Below are 15,316 nucleotides of genomic sequence, written 5' to 3'. Positions count from 1 at the left end.
TAATTATAAAGCACGGACAAAGTTTTGTCTTTAAGTGATTATAATGATTGAGTTATATTACAGTAAAGTTAGATAAAGACAGTGCCGGATGCACCATGTCTGCCATCAAAGACAACAAGTCCTTTATATGTGTAAATGCGTCCGTGCAGAGCGCAGAAACAACCTTGAGCTTGAGATGGTGGAGACAAGTATAATTTAAATTAGGGCTGTCAGAGTTAACGCGTTAATCGCGATGAGATTAATTAAAAAAATTAACGCGATTACATTTTTTAATCGCCCACAGCTCCATCCATTGATTTTTACTAGGTCTGGTCTAAAAGTTGTTTGTCTAGAGATTATAACACTTTGGAGTGTTGAAAGTCCAAAGCGCCATATATAATATTTTTAATAGAGATTAATCGCGAGTTAACTATGGAAAAAATGCGATTAATCGCGATTAAAAAAATTAATCGTTTGACAGCCCTAATTTAAATATAATGTCTGTCTGATTTATCAGTACTTTGAATTTACTTTTCTAACTGTCTGTCATACATTCACCCTTGTGTCATACAATGATGTTTTTCAGCACTGCAGGAATTAAAAGTCAAAATCAATTTGGCCACGATAATACAACCATTGAATATCAGGAAAAAAATACTGAACAAGAAAGACTATGAAGATCGATTACATTTCCCCCAAGGACAGACTGCTAAGTGACAACATCTGCTCAATAATTAACCAGTGAAAATGATTTGAGACCAGTGAAATACCTTGGTTAAGATATTGGCTTTGTAATCTCCAGGGTTGCAGTGGCCCTGTAAGGGTAAAGCCTCTGACTGATGAGAGTGCTGGCCTGCTCTGATTTACACAACCATATTGATATAGGATGCTTGATTAAGATGGTTTCCAGCTCAGGGCTGGGCAGAATGATCCATGGGAGACGTGCCACGAGCAAATGGGAGTCCAGTGGATGCACTTGAAGAAATTAAAAAGAGGAGCATAGGCTATAGCAATTACAGAAATGATTCCGGGCAAGTGAGGAAAGGGGGCATGGTGAGATGCCTGTTGCATTTTAAGAGCATTTACAGCCACATCTGTGAAGGAACAATGATTTAGGGAGGGCTTGCTTTTGTTAGATCTACTCAATCAGCTAAAAGCAGGAATGGCCACAGAAAGCTTCCAGTTGTTCATTTCCCGTTCCCTGTGGTTCATTTCCATGTGTATAAAATCCTATTTAATCTGTAACTAGCACATTTTGCTGAGCTTGCCACTGTCTCTTTTGCTTACAGTGATAAAAAATGTAGTGGTGTCTTGAAATACCATTTATGAATAACGTCTACATAGTATTCTAAAAAATATATTTTCACAAATAGTCACTTCCAGTTTGCAAACTGATGATTAGATTCTTAGCAGGAACTCAATGTCTTTGGAGGAAAATGTAGATTTTTTCAAATGTTACTAGGGTACAAAAATCAGTTTGTTACCCACAGAGAAAACTGATGTTTTGAGCATTGGTATGGAGTTCAGTTGGTATCAGTCACCACATGGCTTGCTGGCTCTTTGGTTGAACAACTTTGATGACTCCATACAACACCAACAGTTTTGTTTAAGTTCTGAAGACTTCAAGAGATTTTTGAAGAATTGGTAGAACTGGTATCTTCCAAATCAGGAAACCACAAGAACGATCTATGAATGACTTGTGTGCATGGATGACGACAGTCTCTGGAGGAACACCGTTTTCAATAAGGAGCATAAGCCTGTATGCATGGGTTCAAGTAGATAAGGCAGGCCCCAAAAGTCCCTCTGAAGGCATCATTATCATTAGGCATGAGCAGTGGAGTGGCATTTGTTTATTAAGCCCTTAAAAGCCAGACAGGACTACAGTCTAGAGTTCAGTATGACATTATTTGCCAAGAGAGGACCAAATGATGTTCCCAATCGATGTCTGCTTTACTACAGTCCCCTATGAGGTAAGTCTTTAAAATTGTGCATTACATGGCCCCTGCTCTAATATCATGCAGGTATACAAACACACACAAACATGCACACACTCACACAGAACTTATTTGGTGAGTAAACAGCACCTGGAAAACAAATGCTTGATAATAATTGCAGATAATGAGGGACTATTTGCACGACTCGCAACAGTTATCATTCAGTGATTAAAACAACCCTATGGAAATGTGTGTGTGCTCCTCTCCTTCTGTCTTTGTGGAAGCTAATTCTTCTTTTAGGCCATCACATTTGCATATAGGACATTTTTGTCAAGTGCAAACATGTGTGCCAATGTACCACTGCTTACTTATTTCATTGTTAATTGTTTTATGATGACAGGGGATAGAATAACAAGATTCTGTGCCTTTATATGTGTGTTTGAATATACCTCTGTGTGAGTGAGATAATGTGCATGGTTTTTAGGGTATAAACATTTAATATAACATAGATGTATATTTTTTGTGGCAAGTCATGATATAGCAGAACAGTAAAGTGTGTTTTTTATAAGATGTACATGATATCTCAATGTATGATGACCTAAAGCCTTTCTACAGTATACTCTTATGTAATTCAAGGTTTTTTTTTATTGATGTAGAATACAAATTTCACCGGTGGTGTATGACATAGCATTGAACATTGCTTTTGAGAAATGTACCATAGACCTCTTTCAGATTTAAATACCTTGAAAGTCAAAAGAAAGAGGAGTGAGAAATTGTAAATAAGTGAACTGTAAATCTTAAAGTTTATCTTATGCCTGAAAGAAAACAGGTGAATTAAACATGTGAGGTCTGTCTCCCTATATTTGGTGACTTTTTAGCAGCTTACTGTATAAAATACAGAATGGGATTTTCATGTATTTCTACTCCTTTTTCTCATTGTTTCCACTGAGCAGTAAGCTGTATATTGAGTAACAACAAATTAATGGTGAACACTGCATCCAGAGTGTGTGATCAGACAATGAAAGTTCAAAATTGGTTTCAGAGCCAGAATTCCTGGCAAAATCTAGTTGGGTCATATAACCTTGGCAGCTAGTTGGGCAGCTTTCACATGTCAGGTCAAAGCCACATGAGTGGGAGTTACGATCTAAAAATCTGATGACTGAAAAGCAAACAAATAGCATATGAGTGTCTCTATCCATCCCACTTTCCTGAACTGGTGATTGTTTTGTGAGGAAAAAGGGATTGCATGTCACCAATATTTTCTACAAGATTGGAAATTAATATTAATGAAGGCACTCTATGTCAACCATCATAACAACACAGAGCAACGATGCAAATGAACTCTCAGTTGAAAGCAGACAGAGCTGATTATAGACTTTTAACTGTAGACTGTAGAAGCTGCAAGAACAGGTGCACTGAACCCCATCTATTGCTGATTTGAGTGGACATGAATGTGGGCCCCCTCTCTCCGACGCATACCTTTGGAACTTAATGAGATCAATGGGGCTTTAATTTAAAAAACACATACCATTACCACTACCTGACTGATTACTTGGCTCATCAAGATGAAAACATTGAAAACAATCTATCATTCTGCTTTGAAACAACCAGGTTCAAAGGTCTATGGCATCACTCTGAAAAATGGTGTATTTAATTACTTTGCAAAATAATTAAACTACTTACGTGAAAAAATGGGCCCCACAATATTGGATGTAGTTTGAGCTATCCATAGTAATGGAGAAAAAAAACATTATGGTATCCTGTGAGCTGCTGTGCCTTAATTGCTATGTGGACATCCCCTGCACAGTATGATGATTGTGCCAAATACTTCAACAATCAGTTGTTTATTTTATTTTAATGCTAATGAAAGAGATGTGGAAATCATGTAAATTATACTACCAACAGTACACTCCAAGCTCAATCTCAAATGATTTCACATGCAGAAATTCTTGGGAATTAAGTGAAAGTATACCTCAAAACAAAACTATGGGGTGCAAAATACAGTAGCTGAGCATCTAGAAACTTTAGTGCTCTCTATACCTTATGCAACCCATAGCTTCCCATTGCTTTTTGCCCACCTCATTTCTGTGTCTCTTTCTTTGTCCTTGTTTATTGTTTGACTTGATATGCCAGGGACACATGTGTCATTGAAATTTAAGTAGAATACACACTCGTGAAACTTTCTATTACTCCACCTATGTGCTCATTAGAAGGCAGGTATATCCACATTCAAACTTGATCTTGTCCTAGAGTCACACAGCCAGAGGAATGTGCAATCAGTCAGGTCAGACATACTCTATGCTCCACTGATCAGCACAAACAGCTTAGTAGCATGTGGATATGCAAATAGTATGGAATATCTGAAATAAAAAGATTTATTTCAGTTGCTTTGACAATAGTGATAACAGTATCTTTGTCTTTCTGAACAACTAGCAAAAGCCTAATGTGCTGCCAGAGATACCTGCTGAGTGGGTTTATTCAATAAAAAATACACAAGTTTAAAGGCTGAGGCTGAGCCCTTTTTTCCTATTAAGTTGGCTGTGAGAAATAGCTGACATTGTAAATGGAGGGAGTCTAGGTGACATTCTACAACACCCATATTGGAGGTATTTAGGAAACAACAGCAGCTATCCTCTTGGGCCAAAGTAAAAAAAAAAAAAAAAAAGCTGCTCTTCCAAAGCTCATCCAATCACTCTATGGGTGGAGTGTGGTTATACTGATACATTTTGATTATGGCAGCAAGTCAAAGGCCAGTCTGCAGGGGGAATGTTAGTCCATCATATGTGTCCATTAAATGGCTTAAAAGCTTGGCTGCATGATGAACACCATCACATTTACTGTAGTGCTAGTGCTTTATCTAAATACAGGGTCTAACCTCATTCATGGGCATTTTTATAAAGTCTGAAATCTCACATTCAAAATTCTAATCAGTGATTGACAGGCAATTTTGACTTGCGTGCAGAATAGTGAAATAGGGCAAATTAATACCACAAAGCTACTGTAATTAACATTGCATGTTAACATAGAACTCTTGAACAAAGAAATCGCTCCTTTGTGAATATTATATTTAGCTCATTTTAGAATTAAAGGGACAACAAGGCAAAGACTCTGTGACAATAAAAAAGTCTCATATTATATGAATCTACGTTACCCACACTTGTTAATGGGCCCATTTTCGATAAATATATCGTTTTGTCTCTATTGTTATTTTGTTATTATTATTAGTGGTGGAAATGCTGGGCGAGCCGACTAGAGTTTCCTTACTCTCGGGTCATGGGAATAACGGAGCCGAATCGCCGTTTATGGTCAGAACTACAACGGTATCTGATCATCTTCGAACCTCTGACTTTAATTCTTGATGAATAAAAACATTCTTGGCAAGAAGTCCATCTTACGCCGGTCCAAGAATTTCACCGTGCGCGTGGAGGCTCATGGTAAATGTAGTGTGAAAACACTAAGCTTTCCAAAACTCCTCGTTGTCCCTTTAAATGAGCATCAGTCATCTAGAGTCTCTACAGTTTGATGATACAAATGTAGCTTGAAATCTATGCAAAGCAGCTATTTGTACATTTTTGCCAGTGGAAGTAGTGTGTAATCCCTTCAGACACTTCTCTCACGACGATCTGATCTGTCTTGCTGAGGAATGAATTCCAACTGACATGTAAACAATTGATGATAAAAGTCGCAGGCAGCAAAGCTTAAATCTTAATATCCTGTTCTTCCACAGCAGTAGCATGCTGTTTTCAAAAATCAATACTGAACCACCAAACGATACATCAACATGCTGTAGCTCTAGCAGGACTAGGCGTTACGGGTCACTGATGACACATGAGCTGAATTTGTAGAACTTTGAGTCGCCTTGATTGTTTGTGGTATTTCAAATTTGCTTCCATCAAAATTCAGGCAGTTCCACTTTTTTTTTACCTAAGTCAGAACAATTGCAGTTTTCGGCTTTCCATGCTTTATTTTGTCTTTTCGGCTTTACTGTGCCAAAAGAAAGTGGACATGGTTAAACACCTTCAATCAAATTCTAAAATACATGGATGGGTGGTGAAATTGTACATCTATCCATTTATTTTACATAAACGCTTGCTTCATTACCATTTTGCACCTGTAGACTGTTATTCAGTTGCTGAGCTATTTGAGCATCCATTATACCTGAAGGCTGCTTCGATTGATTTTAGTAGTAGGACGACCTTACTGGCCAGTCCCCGCTGAAACCATATGCAATTGTTTCCAGTCTGAATTGGGAACCATGCTGCACCCCTCAATGGTGGAGCCCCAGGAGAATTCAGGGGAGCTCTTGGTTTGGAATTTTGCAGAAAAAAATAACAATAATCCTACGGGTCTAAAGTATAATTTTCTGGATTTTTGATCCATTCAGTATGACCACATTGCTTCATGATGGGCACATAAATCACCTGGAGAGAATGAACAGGGGCAGAGGCCTTAACAATCACCAGATTGAACATAATAGGTGTCTAGAATTTCTGACTGACAGAGGCAGACCTGGCTGAACCACGACAATTGGTCTCAGTGACACCTGCACCTCAGGGAATTTTTATCAGTCCCCAGCTCTGCTCTGGCTCTACATTATGTTCTACCAAACAGCGTATGAAAGGTTCAGACACCAGCATACATGAAAGTATACTAATACAGACAAATAAATTGGCTTGGATCGCAGTGACCGCCTTCATATTTGTCTCTATTTGCTACAGGCTTGCCTGTGGTCATGTGTCTCTGCGCTCAGATCGAGAAAAACACATAAAAATGTCCACAGTTCAGATTTGTGTGTTTGATTGTTGTTCGCTGTCTGTTTGTCATTATGACCCATTTCTGGTTCCATTTCTCACTTTTTTATTGCAATAAAAAAAAATTTCTATCTCCAAAGGTTCTTTAAAGGCACTTTTCAACCATTTTCAGTTGGATCCTGTCATCAGTTATTCACTGTTTCAATCTTAGTTTACACTGTAAAAAGCAAAAAAAAAAAAGAAAGAAAGAAAAGTTTTTGTATAATTGATTTCAAAATGATATGGGAAATAAACAGCTCACAAATCTTTTGAAAAGCTGTTAGAACCTTTAGGTAACTGTGATGTGAGATCATTGTGTACTTTCTCTCAACAAAATAAACCCATCGAGAAATTAGCAGCTGTGTTTCACAAATGCACATCAGCATTTGCTTCTAATGAATATAAAATAATGTAAAAATAACAAAAACAGCAATTTCTCATGAATGAAAGCTTCAATTAAAGAGAATGTATTTGAACTACTGAACATACAGATTTCTGTTGTGTCCTGAGAGCTTATTTCCAATGTCTAGGTCAAGTATTTACTTAAATCCTACCTAAGCATCTGTATCATATCCACACAGTCAGTGAAACAATACAATAGGGCCTGTATTTTATGGTAGCATGTAGCACACAGAAAGCAAGTGATCTGCCTATGAATTCCCTTCTTTTAATAATTCATGATTGGTGAGTAACTTGAATTAATTGACATGGCTGAACAAAACCAATAATCAGAACTACATTTAGTGTAAAACATAGAATGTTTTGAAATTTTGGTCATTAATGCAAACATGTAAGAAAAACAGAATTTTAAAGATTTTACTGTGTGAAGAACTCCTTACCAAATACGGTAATATTACATATTTTCCTGTAAGGGCAGTAGTGAAAGTTTTGGATGCACAATAAGTAGTTATAGCAATAGTGGTTAGTCTTTGAAGGGAGAGAAGTAACATTCCTGGCAGTGCTACTCTTGCATCAGTTGAATAAATGTTCAGTCATATCACCACATTAATTAGGCAACGTACATAGTCTTTTAACATCACAGTGAAGGGGTATATGGTTTTTCCAAATCAGACAGAGATATTAATATTCTGGTCACCTGAAGCTTTGGCATGAAAACTGTGCATGATGTCAACATTATAGAAAGGATTACCAGCATATCTGCAGAACTTTGACCCACTCTGAAAACAAGCACTGTACAAAAGGCTAACAAAATATGTATCTCTGTGTTGGAATTCATCCAGATAGAGATGTCAGCCAAGCTTGTAGATAATGCTTTTATGTGGTCCCAGTGCTTTTGGAATAATGCTCAATCATTAACTCCCTTCTGCCAGCTTTACTCTTGACAAGGCCCTCAATGGTATTTTGCAAAGTGTTTGGCTGTGATCTACAACTTAAATGTATCACATAGCATCTCAGCCATTAACAACTTTAGAGTTCCATAGCAGGAATCAATAATGCATCATGTTTTGGTTTACCAACTCCTCCACAGCTCATTACAAAAAGACCTGAAGGTAAACAGGTCCATATGCAAAATGTAAGACAAGACAGATGGATTGATAAAAAAGAGAAAAACAATGATAGTCGACAGCAAAAAGAAAAACAGAAGAAGTAGTAATCAGAGTGGATAGGCTGAAGAGAATGATCCACAGGGGAAAACACTGTTTAGGTCAGTATTACACCAACTTCATTGTGATTTTTCATGCTGCTATACAAGCTGCCTGTGAACCTCAAACCACTCACTAATGCCTGCTAAGCAGCTCTTTTCATATCATATTTTCATTCACTGCCTGACGTTAAAAATGAGCTTTTACACTCTGTATTTAAAGTATGAGTAAAGCAGGTTAATACTTTCATAACTGCAAAATCATCTCATATTTTCTCATGCCCACACAGAACCAAAACTCCACAGACAGGGGATGTGTAAATTTAAAGCAGTTCTCTGAGTTTCTTTGTGTATACTTCTTAGGCAATGTAGTGCATACTAGTCATAAAAGCATTTTTTATAGCAATCATTGCAGTGAACCTAGGTTGCACACATCAACCTTGGGAAGTCTTCAGGTCCATCTCGTTTCTCTCATTAACTGGCTCTTTTCCTTCACTCGTATCTTGTCATGACTCCGCTGAGCAGCATTAGAAGAATTACCTCCTCCACAATGGTGGGTCTGATCGATTCACAGGTCAGGATACCACAGGAGAGAAATAAGATTCACCCTTTCAGTCAATACAGTGCTGCTGACTGGAAACACCTTTTTCATGGTACACATTTGGGCTTGTCGAACACAGGCGTAATTAATAACATTAATGATGGGTGTGCATACTGTACCATTTACATGTGCCAGTTCTAGGCCAATGTGTTTCCACCATAATTAGTCTGACACGCCCCTGCAGTCCTACTGTACCAGACAAGCTCAATTATCCCTTCAACCCTACCAAATGTGTCTTTATATAATGGCTAAGAAGGACATTTAGAACCATCAATTACATGAAAGTAGGTGATGATGAAGTTTTTTTTTAAATAGTGGTTTGGTTAAAATTATGCTGAAAGTAGCAGAGGCCACTTGATTTTTAGGCATTTTACCACTTCATTCAGTACTTTCAGCTTAACAGTATTTCAGCTATTTACAATTCAACAATCAGAGCTCACGTTCTTTCACAGCTGCTATATAATTGTTTTTTTTCCTTCTTTTTTATAGGCTAATTCTCATTTTTTATACAACAGCTAATATCTAACTAATTACCTTATTCAATAAATGAGTTTGCCTGTTTTTTCATATCAAAAATTATCCAGAAAACTAAGAATAACATGTATTAAAATAACAAATCATGTCTCAAATTCTAAATATTTAAAGACATTTTTTATTGAACAGGTTGCCCACACACACATTCACACAACTGTGATACATTGTGTGTCAGGATATTCAGATCCAGTGGAATTTCCATTGTGGGAAGAGATGTAGTTTGCAGTTAAATCATTTGAAGAGATGGAGGATGTAGTCTCATCATTGGACGAGATGGAGGTTGCAGTTCCATCGTTGGAAGAGATGGAGGCTGCAGTTCCATCATTTGAAGAGATGAGGGCCGCAGTTCCATCATTTGAAGAGATGAAGGCCACAGCTCCATCATTTGAAGAGATGGAGGCCGCAGTTCCATCATTTGAAGAGATGGAGGCCGCAGTTCCATCATTTGAAGAGATGAGGGCCGCAGTTCCATCATTTGAAGAGATGAGGGCCGCAGTTCCATCATTTGAAGAGATGGAGGCCGAAGTTCCATCATTTGAAGAGATGGAGGCCGCAGTTCCATACATTGTGTGTCAGGATATTCAGATCCAGTGGAATTTCCATTGTGGGAAGAGATGTTTTGCAGTTAAATCATTTGAAGAGATGGAGGATGTAGTCTCATCATTGGACGAGATGGAGGTTGCAGTTCCATCGTTGGAAGAGATGGAGGCTGCAGTTCCATCATTTGAAGAGATGAGGGCCGCAGTTCCATCATTTGAAGAGATGAAGGCCACAGCTCCATCATTTGAAGAGATGGAGGCCGCAGTTCCATCATTTGAAGAGATGGAGGCCGCAGTTCCATCATTTGAAGAGATGAGGGCCGCAGTTCCATCATTTGAAGAGATGAGGGCCGCAGTTCCATCATTTGAAGAGATGGAGGCCGCAGTTCCATCATTTGAAGAGATGAAGGCCGCAGTTCCATCATTTGAAGAAATGAAGGCTGCAGCTCCATCATTTGAAGAGATGAAGACTGCAGCCCTACTTGTAGGGATGGAGGCATTACTGCTGTCATTACTGACGACTGGCAAATAATTGACGACTGTATGCACGTTATTGTGGGAAGCAATGGGGCCTGGGGGGAGTAGCTGTGTCTCTTATTGTTACAGTAGAAAGAAAATATGACAAAAGAAAGATAGAGAGATACAGTAGAGAGGTGAAGAGATTAATTGAGATTGATAGAGAGAATAATATAAGATAAAAGAGAAGATAAAAAACAAGATTAAAAAACAAGATGAGTGCTATTTGAATGAGTCAATTTAGCATTAAACACAACAACAGAACAGTTTTCCCACTCTGCGGAAGAAATGTCCAAGTCTTTGCAATATTTTTTCCAGATGGACTCTAATAGGTACAGTTTTGATGTTGTCATCTTCAGATCCAATGGACGTTCCATTGTGGGAAGAGATGTAGTTTGCAGTTAAATCATTTGAAGAGATGGAAGATGTAGTCCCATCAATTGACAAGATGGAGGTTGCAGTTCCATCGTTGGAAGAGATGGAGGCTGCAGTACCATCATTTGAAGAGATGGAGGCTGCAGTTTCATCATTTGAAGAGATGGAGGCTGCAGTTCCATCATTTGAAGAGATGGAGGCTACAGTGCCATCATTTGAAGAGATGAAGGCTGCAGTTCCATCGTTTGAAGAGATGAAGGCTGCAGTTCCATCGTTTGAAGAGATGGAGGCTGAAGTTCCATCATTTGAAGAGATGAAAGCTGCAGTTCCATCATTTGAAGAGATGAAGGCTGCAGTTCCATCATTTGAAGAGATGGAGGCTACAGTTCCATCATTTGAAGAGATGGGGGCTGAAGTTCCATCATTTGAAGAGATGAAGGCTGCAGTTCCATCATTTGAAGAGATGAAGGCTGCAGTTCCATCATTTGAAGAGATGAAGGCTGCAGTTCCATTATTTGAAGAGATGAAGGCTGCAGTTCCATCATTTGAAGAGATGAAGACTGCAGCCCTACTTGTAGGGATGGAGGCATTACTGCTGTCATTACTGACGACTGGCAAATAATTGACGACTGTATGCACGTTATTGTGGGAAGCAATGGGGCCTGGCTCTTCTCTAGGGGGAGTAGCTGTGTCTCTAACTGTATCATAAAGGTCTGCTTGTTTGGCAGGTCCAGGTGATTTGTTTGGGTCCATATCATCATCACAATCTACTTCATCTTCTGGCTGTTTGCTATCTTCATTAAGACCAGCACCAATTCTACTGGAGCTCTCACTGTCAGTACTGGAACAGTCCATTATTTGAATTTCACCAGCTGAGAGTGAAAGGTTGGAAAGGTTGGACTCTTTACAACTTCGGCCATCTTCTGATTCATCTGAAAGCGGATTTGAAATAATCATGAGGTCAAACGCAGAGTCCACGTAGGTGTAGTCCTCTGTATATGCCAGGTGAGCCATGGTTACAAAATTGCGTGTTAGGGCTTCCATGGGTGTAATTCTTTTGTTGCCATAGGGACACAGGCAAGATACGATGAGGTCTAAAAATTCTACCCTGTCCTCCCACTCAGCATCACTCTTTCTTTCTTTAAATGACATTACTGCATCCACTATATTCTCGGCGCTTTCAAAATATAACTTGTTGGTGTTTGACTTCCCACCATTTGTTTCTGCATACTCTTCAGGTGTTTTTAGTCTCCACTCTTCGTCCTGATCCTGGGTGAAATATTTGCTGGTGAACTGTCCGAAATCCAGCAGGCAACCATCTAGGTCACCAAGCAGCTGCAACATAAGTTTCAGACAGCGATATACACAGTTTGCAGGGAAGAGGTTGAGACCAAAGTACAGGAATACCATGACACAGCCAACTCCCCACATATCAACTGACTCAGATAAAGGCAGGCCCAGTATTACTTCTGGAGCCCTGTAGGCGCAGGCCTGCATTAACATCCCAACCTCTGCTTTGTGCACTGGAAGAGCCAGACCAAAATCAATCAGCTTGATCTTAAATGGCTGATTCTGGTGGTTGACAAGCATTACATTGTCTGGTTTCAAGTCAGTGTGCATTATTCCTATCTTACTCAGGGCTTCAAAGGCTACTAGTAACTGGTGGGTCACAGGCCGGATTTCGTTGAGACTCAGCCCCTTCCAATCTCTCTCCTTTATTAGGTCCCAAAGGCTTTTGTCTAGCATTTCGAAGGCTAGACAAGAGAGGTCATTGAATTTGAAATACTCAATGAATTCTACAATGTTCTTCTTGTCTGGGTCAAGAGCCCGGACTGCTTCTAGGATGGCCACCTCTGATTCAACGCTGTCATCTTTGTTGTTCTTGAAGATTTTGATTGCCACCATGTTGCCATTGATAAAGTTATGACATTTGGCGACTTTACCAAAGCATCCCTCTCCATTAAAAGCCCTTATCCTATAGCAAGAGGTACTGCTGTTGAGTATATCCCCTTCTTTCAATGGAAAAGTTTTTGAAGATTCAATGGAAGGCATTTTTCAGAAAAATGTTTCAAAGTAGGTGTAGTAGCCTACAGTAGTTCACTTGCCACTTGTTCACTGTGAAAAGTACTATTGCCATCTATGACATCATCATCAGAACACTCACTAATGTACTGTTCTTATGATGGTGTCATCAATGATGTCATAACACAATTACATTTTGATGATGTCATCTATGACATCATCATCATCAGAACACATTTGTAGTACATGTTCCTATGATGGCGTCATCAATGATGTCATAACACAATTACAGTCAAAAACATAATTAATGAATGAGTAATGATAATAATGTTAAGACTTTCATTATTTAATCATTATTTGTAGCTCTGAGTATTTTATTTAAGAGTTTTATACCTCTGCATTTTATTTTGAAAAGTCAGTGTGACTTCCGGTGTTGCTGATCACGGCAGTTGTGTCCGGGATTCTGGCAGAGGCACATGGCCCATTGGTGAGCTGTAGCTAAGAAATAGCCTGCTAACAATGAGTAGCAATAAGGATATAATGTGTTGATGCTTGTTTCGTTGGTAAGCAGTCTTGGAAGAATGAGAGTGTTATTTAGGGCTCGCGATTAGCGCCGCTAGTTAGCGTTAGCATTTCCGCTAGCTCCCGATTAGCTTGTTATGCTAGCGCCGTTAGCATTCTGGGCTGGTACTTGGCTGGCTGCTACTGCTGGTACTGACACTGATTTAATCATTTGGTTCGCTGTATTGATTACAATTTATTGTGTTAATTCAAAAAGGGGTATTTTTATGTAAAGTAAAAAGTAATGTAAACAAGTAAAAATAGCTATTTAAAGGTTATAATTTCATGAATACTACCTGGTATTGTGGTTATTCCTTTCAGGTTTATGACCTGGTAACCACACAGGTCATAGGTGACCACACAGGTAACCGTTACCTGTGTGGTCACCTGTGATCATTTGTAATACAAAATAAAGAAGATCAAGGGAAAGCACGAGTTATTCCTTCATGTGCTTTTGTCAAGCCCTTTCGGGGGGCTGAGAATTTAAAAAGTCTGAACAAATAATTTTTTAAAAACTAAATAATTAAAACTGGACCAATTTCCTGGAAATGTACATCAGCTTGAAGGCAAACACCTTACACTGTTAGTCTGATTGACCTGAACCCATTGCTATGACAAATCAAAGTCTCTGAGTTGAAAAAAAATAGTTAAGGGACTGTTCGTTATTTATCATCAGTGCCACCGGAGGGATTCACAGGACTTTTTTTTTTTTTTACATGACCCCCCTGTCAGTAAATTTTAACATGACCCTGCATTAAGCCTTATCAAAAGATACATGCCCCCCCCCCCTCCCCCCCGGCCATCGACACGTGACATCGCATCACGTAGCGCGTGACACTACATTATTTCATTTTGACAACTATGTGTGCAACACCTTCTCATCAATCCATGCCATTTACCAGCTGTTATTAAAACCCAACTCATCAATAACAGAATCGCGATTTTGGACCAGCTCACATTACACAACAAGCCATTAACAATTAATCCACACTCAAACCGAAGCAACAATAATGTGAACCGTACTCAACAACAACGTATTATTACAAGGTTTACGACAGATATGACAGACAACTGTGTGTGTGTAAGAAAGAGAGGGAAAGAGAGAGAGAAAGTAGATAAAACCAGCTAACTGTTAGCTACCGTAGCTCAGGCGTCGGTCTCCCGTCAGGTAAAAGCTGCCGTTTATTCCTCAAATGTAGTTCATGAAGTTGAGCCTCTCCGGTACAGTTATCCATCACTGCAGTTGAATTAGCCGCTAAACTGCTGGACGCGAAAACCGAGGGGGGTGTACTTGTTTACAATTCACAAAAGCAAGGTGAACGTACGTGCTGCTCAGACTATGTAGAGTTACGCAATGAGGCAGGCAGGCAGCGTAGCCTCTGTACGGTACTGAAGTTAAACTCACTCATCAATAAAAGACGTGCTAAGCCGCGGGCAGAACCCTTATTGATTTCTTGGCGAAGCGGTTAGCATCGTCGCCTGCGGTGCGGGAGACCCGGGTTCGAAACCAACTCAGGGCAGATCAGGGCAACATAAAATAACCTTGTGATTCGGGGGCCGTTGCTCTCATTGTCATCAGTGCTTGCAGCTTTGAAATGTCCCGTTTTTGTTTTGTTTTTATTTTCTGCGGGCATTGCAGTGTCCTCCAGACAAAATGTTGAATGACCCCCCCTCACTGACCTTTTTTTTTTAGTGGACCCACCCCTCAACAAAGAATATTATGACATGACCCCCCCCCATTTTCCTCCGGTGGCCCATTCCATAAATAACGAACGGTCCCTAATACATGGTTAACCCTACACAAAGGGTCAGCATTTTCGCAACCAGCAACAAGCTCATTAGTAATAACCTGTCAGCCATGT

General features: G+C 39.3%; 1 protein-coding gene across 1 annotated transcript; it reads right to left on the bottom strand.

Moving 5' to 3' along the window:
• Positions 1 to 10,742: 10,742 nt before the first annotated feature.
• LOC146977400 (homeodomain-interacting protein kinase 3-like) lies at positions 10,743 to 12,939 on the bottom strand. The gene has a single exon (XM_085794321.1). The coding sequence runs from the start codon at positions 12,921 to 12,923 to the stop codon at positions 10,743 to 10,745; it is 2,181 nt and encodes a 726-aa protein (XP_085650447.1). The 5' UTR covers positions 12,924 to 12,939.
• Positions 12,940 to 15,316: the final 2,377 nt, after the last annotated feature.

This window comes from Trachurus japonicus, chromosome 12 (genome assembly GCF_045865225.1).
Source record: "Trachurus japonicus isolate A0001 chromosome 12, Traja_1.0".
NCBI classification, from domain to species: Eukaryota; Metazoa; Chordata; class Actinopteri; order Carangiformes; family Carangidae; genus Trachurus; species Trachurus japonicus.
The sequence above is the reverse complement of the archived record's forward strand: the minus strand, read 5'-3'. Positions and strand labels throughout refer to the sequence as shown.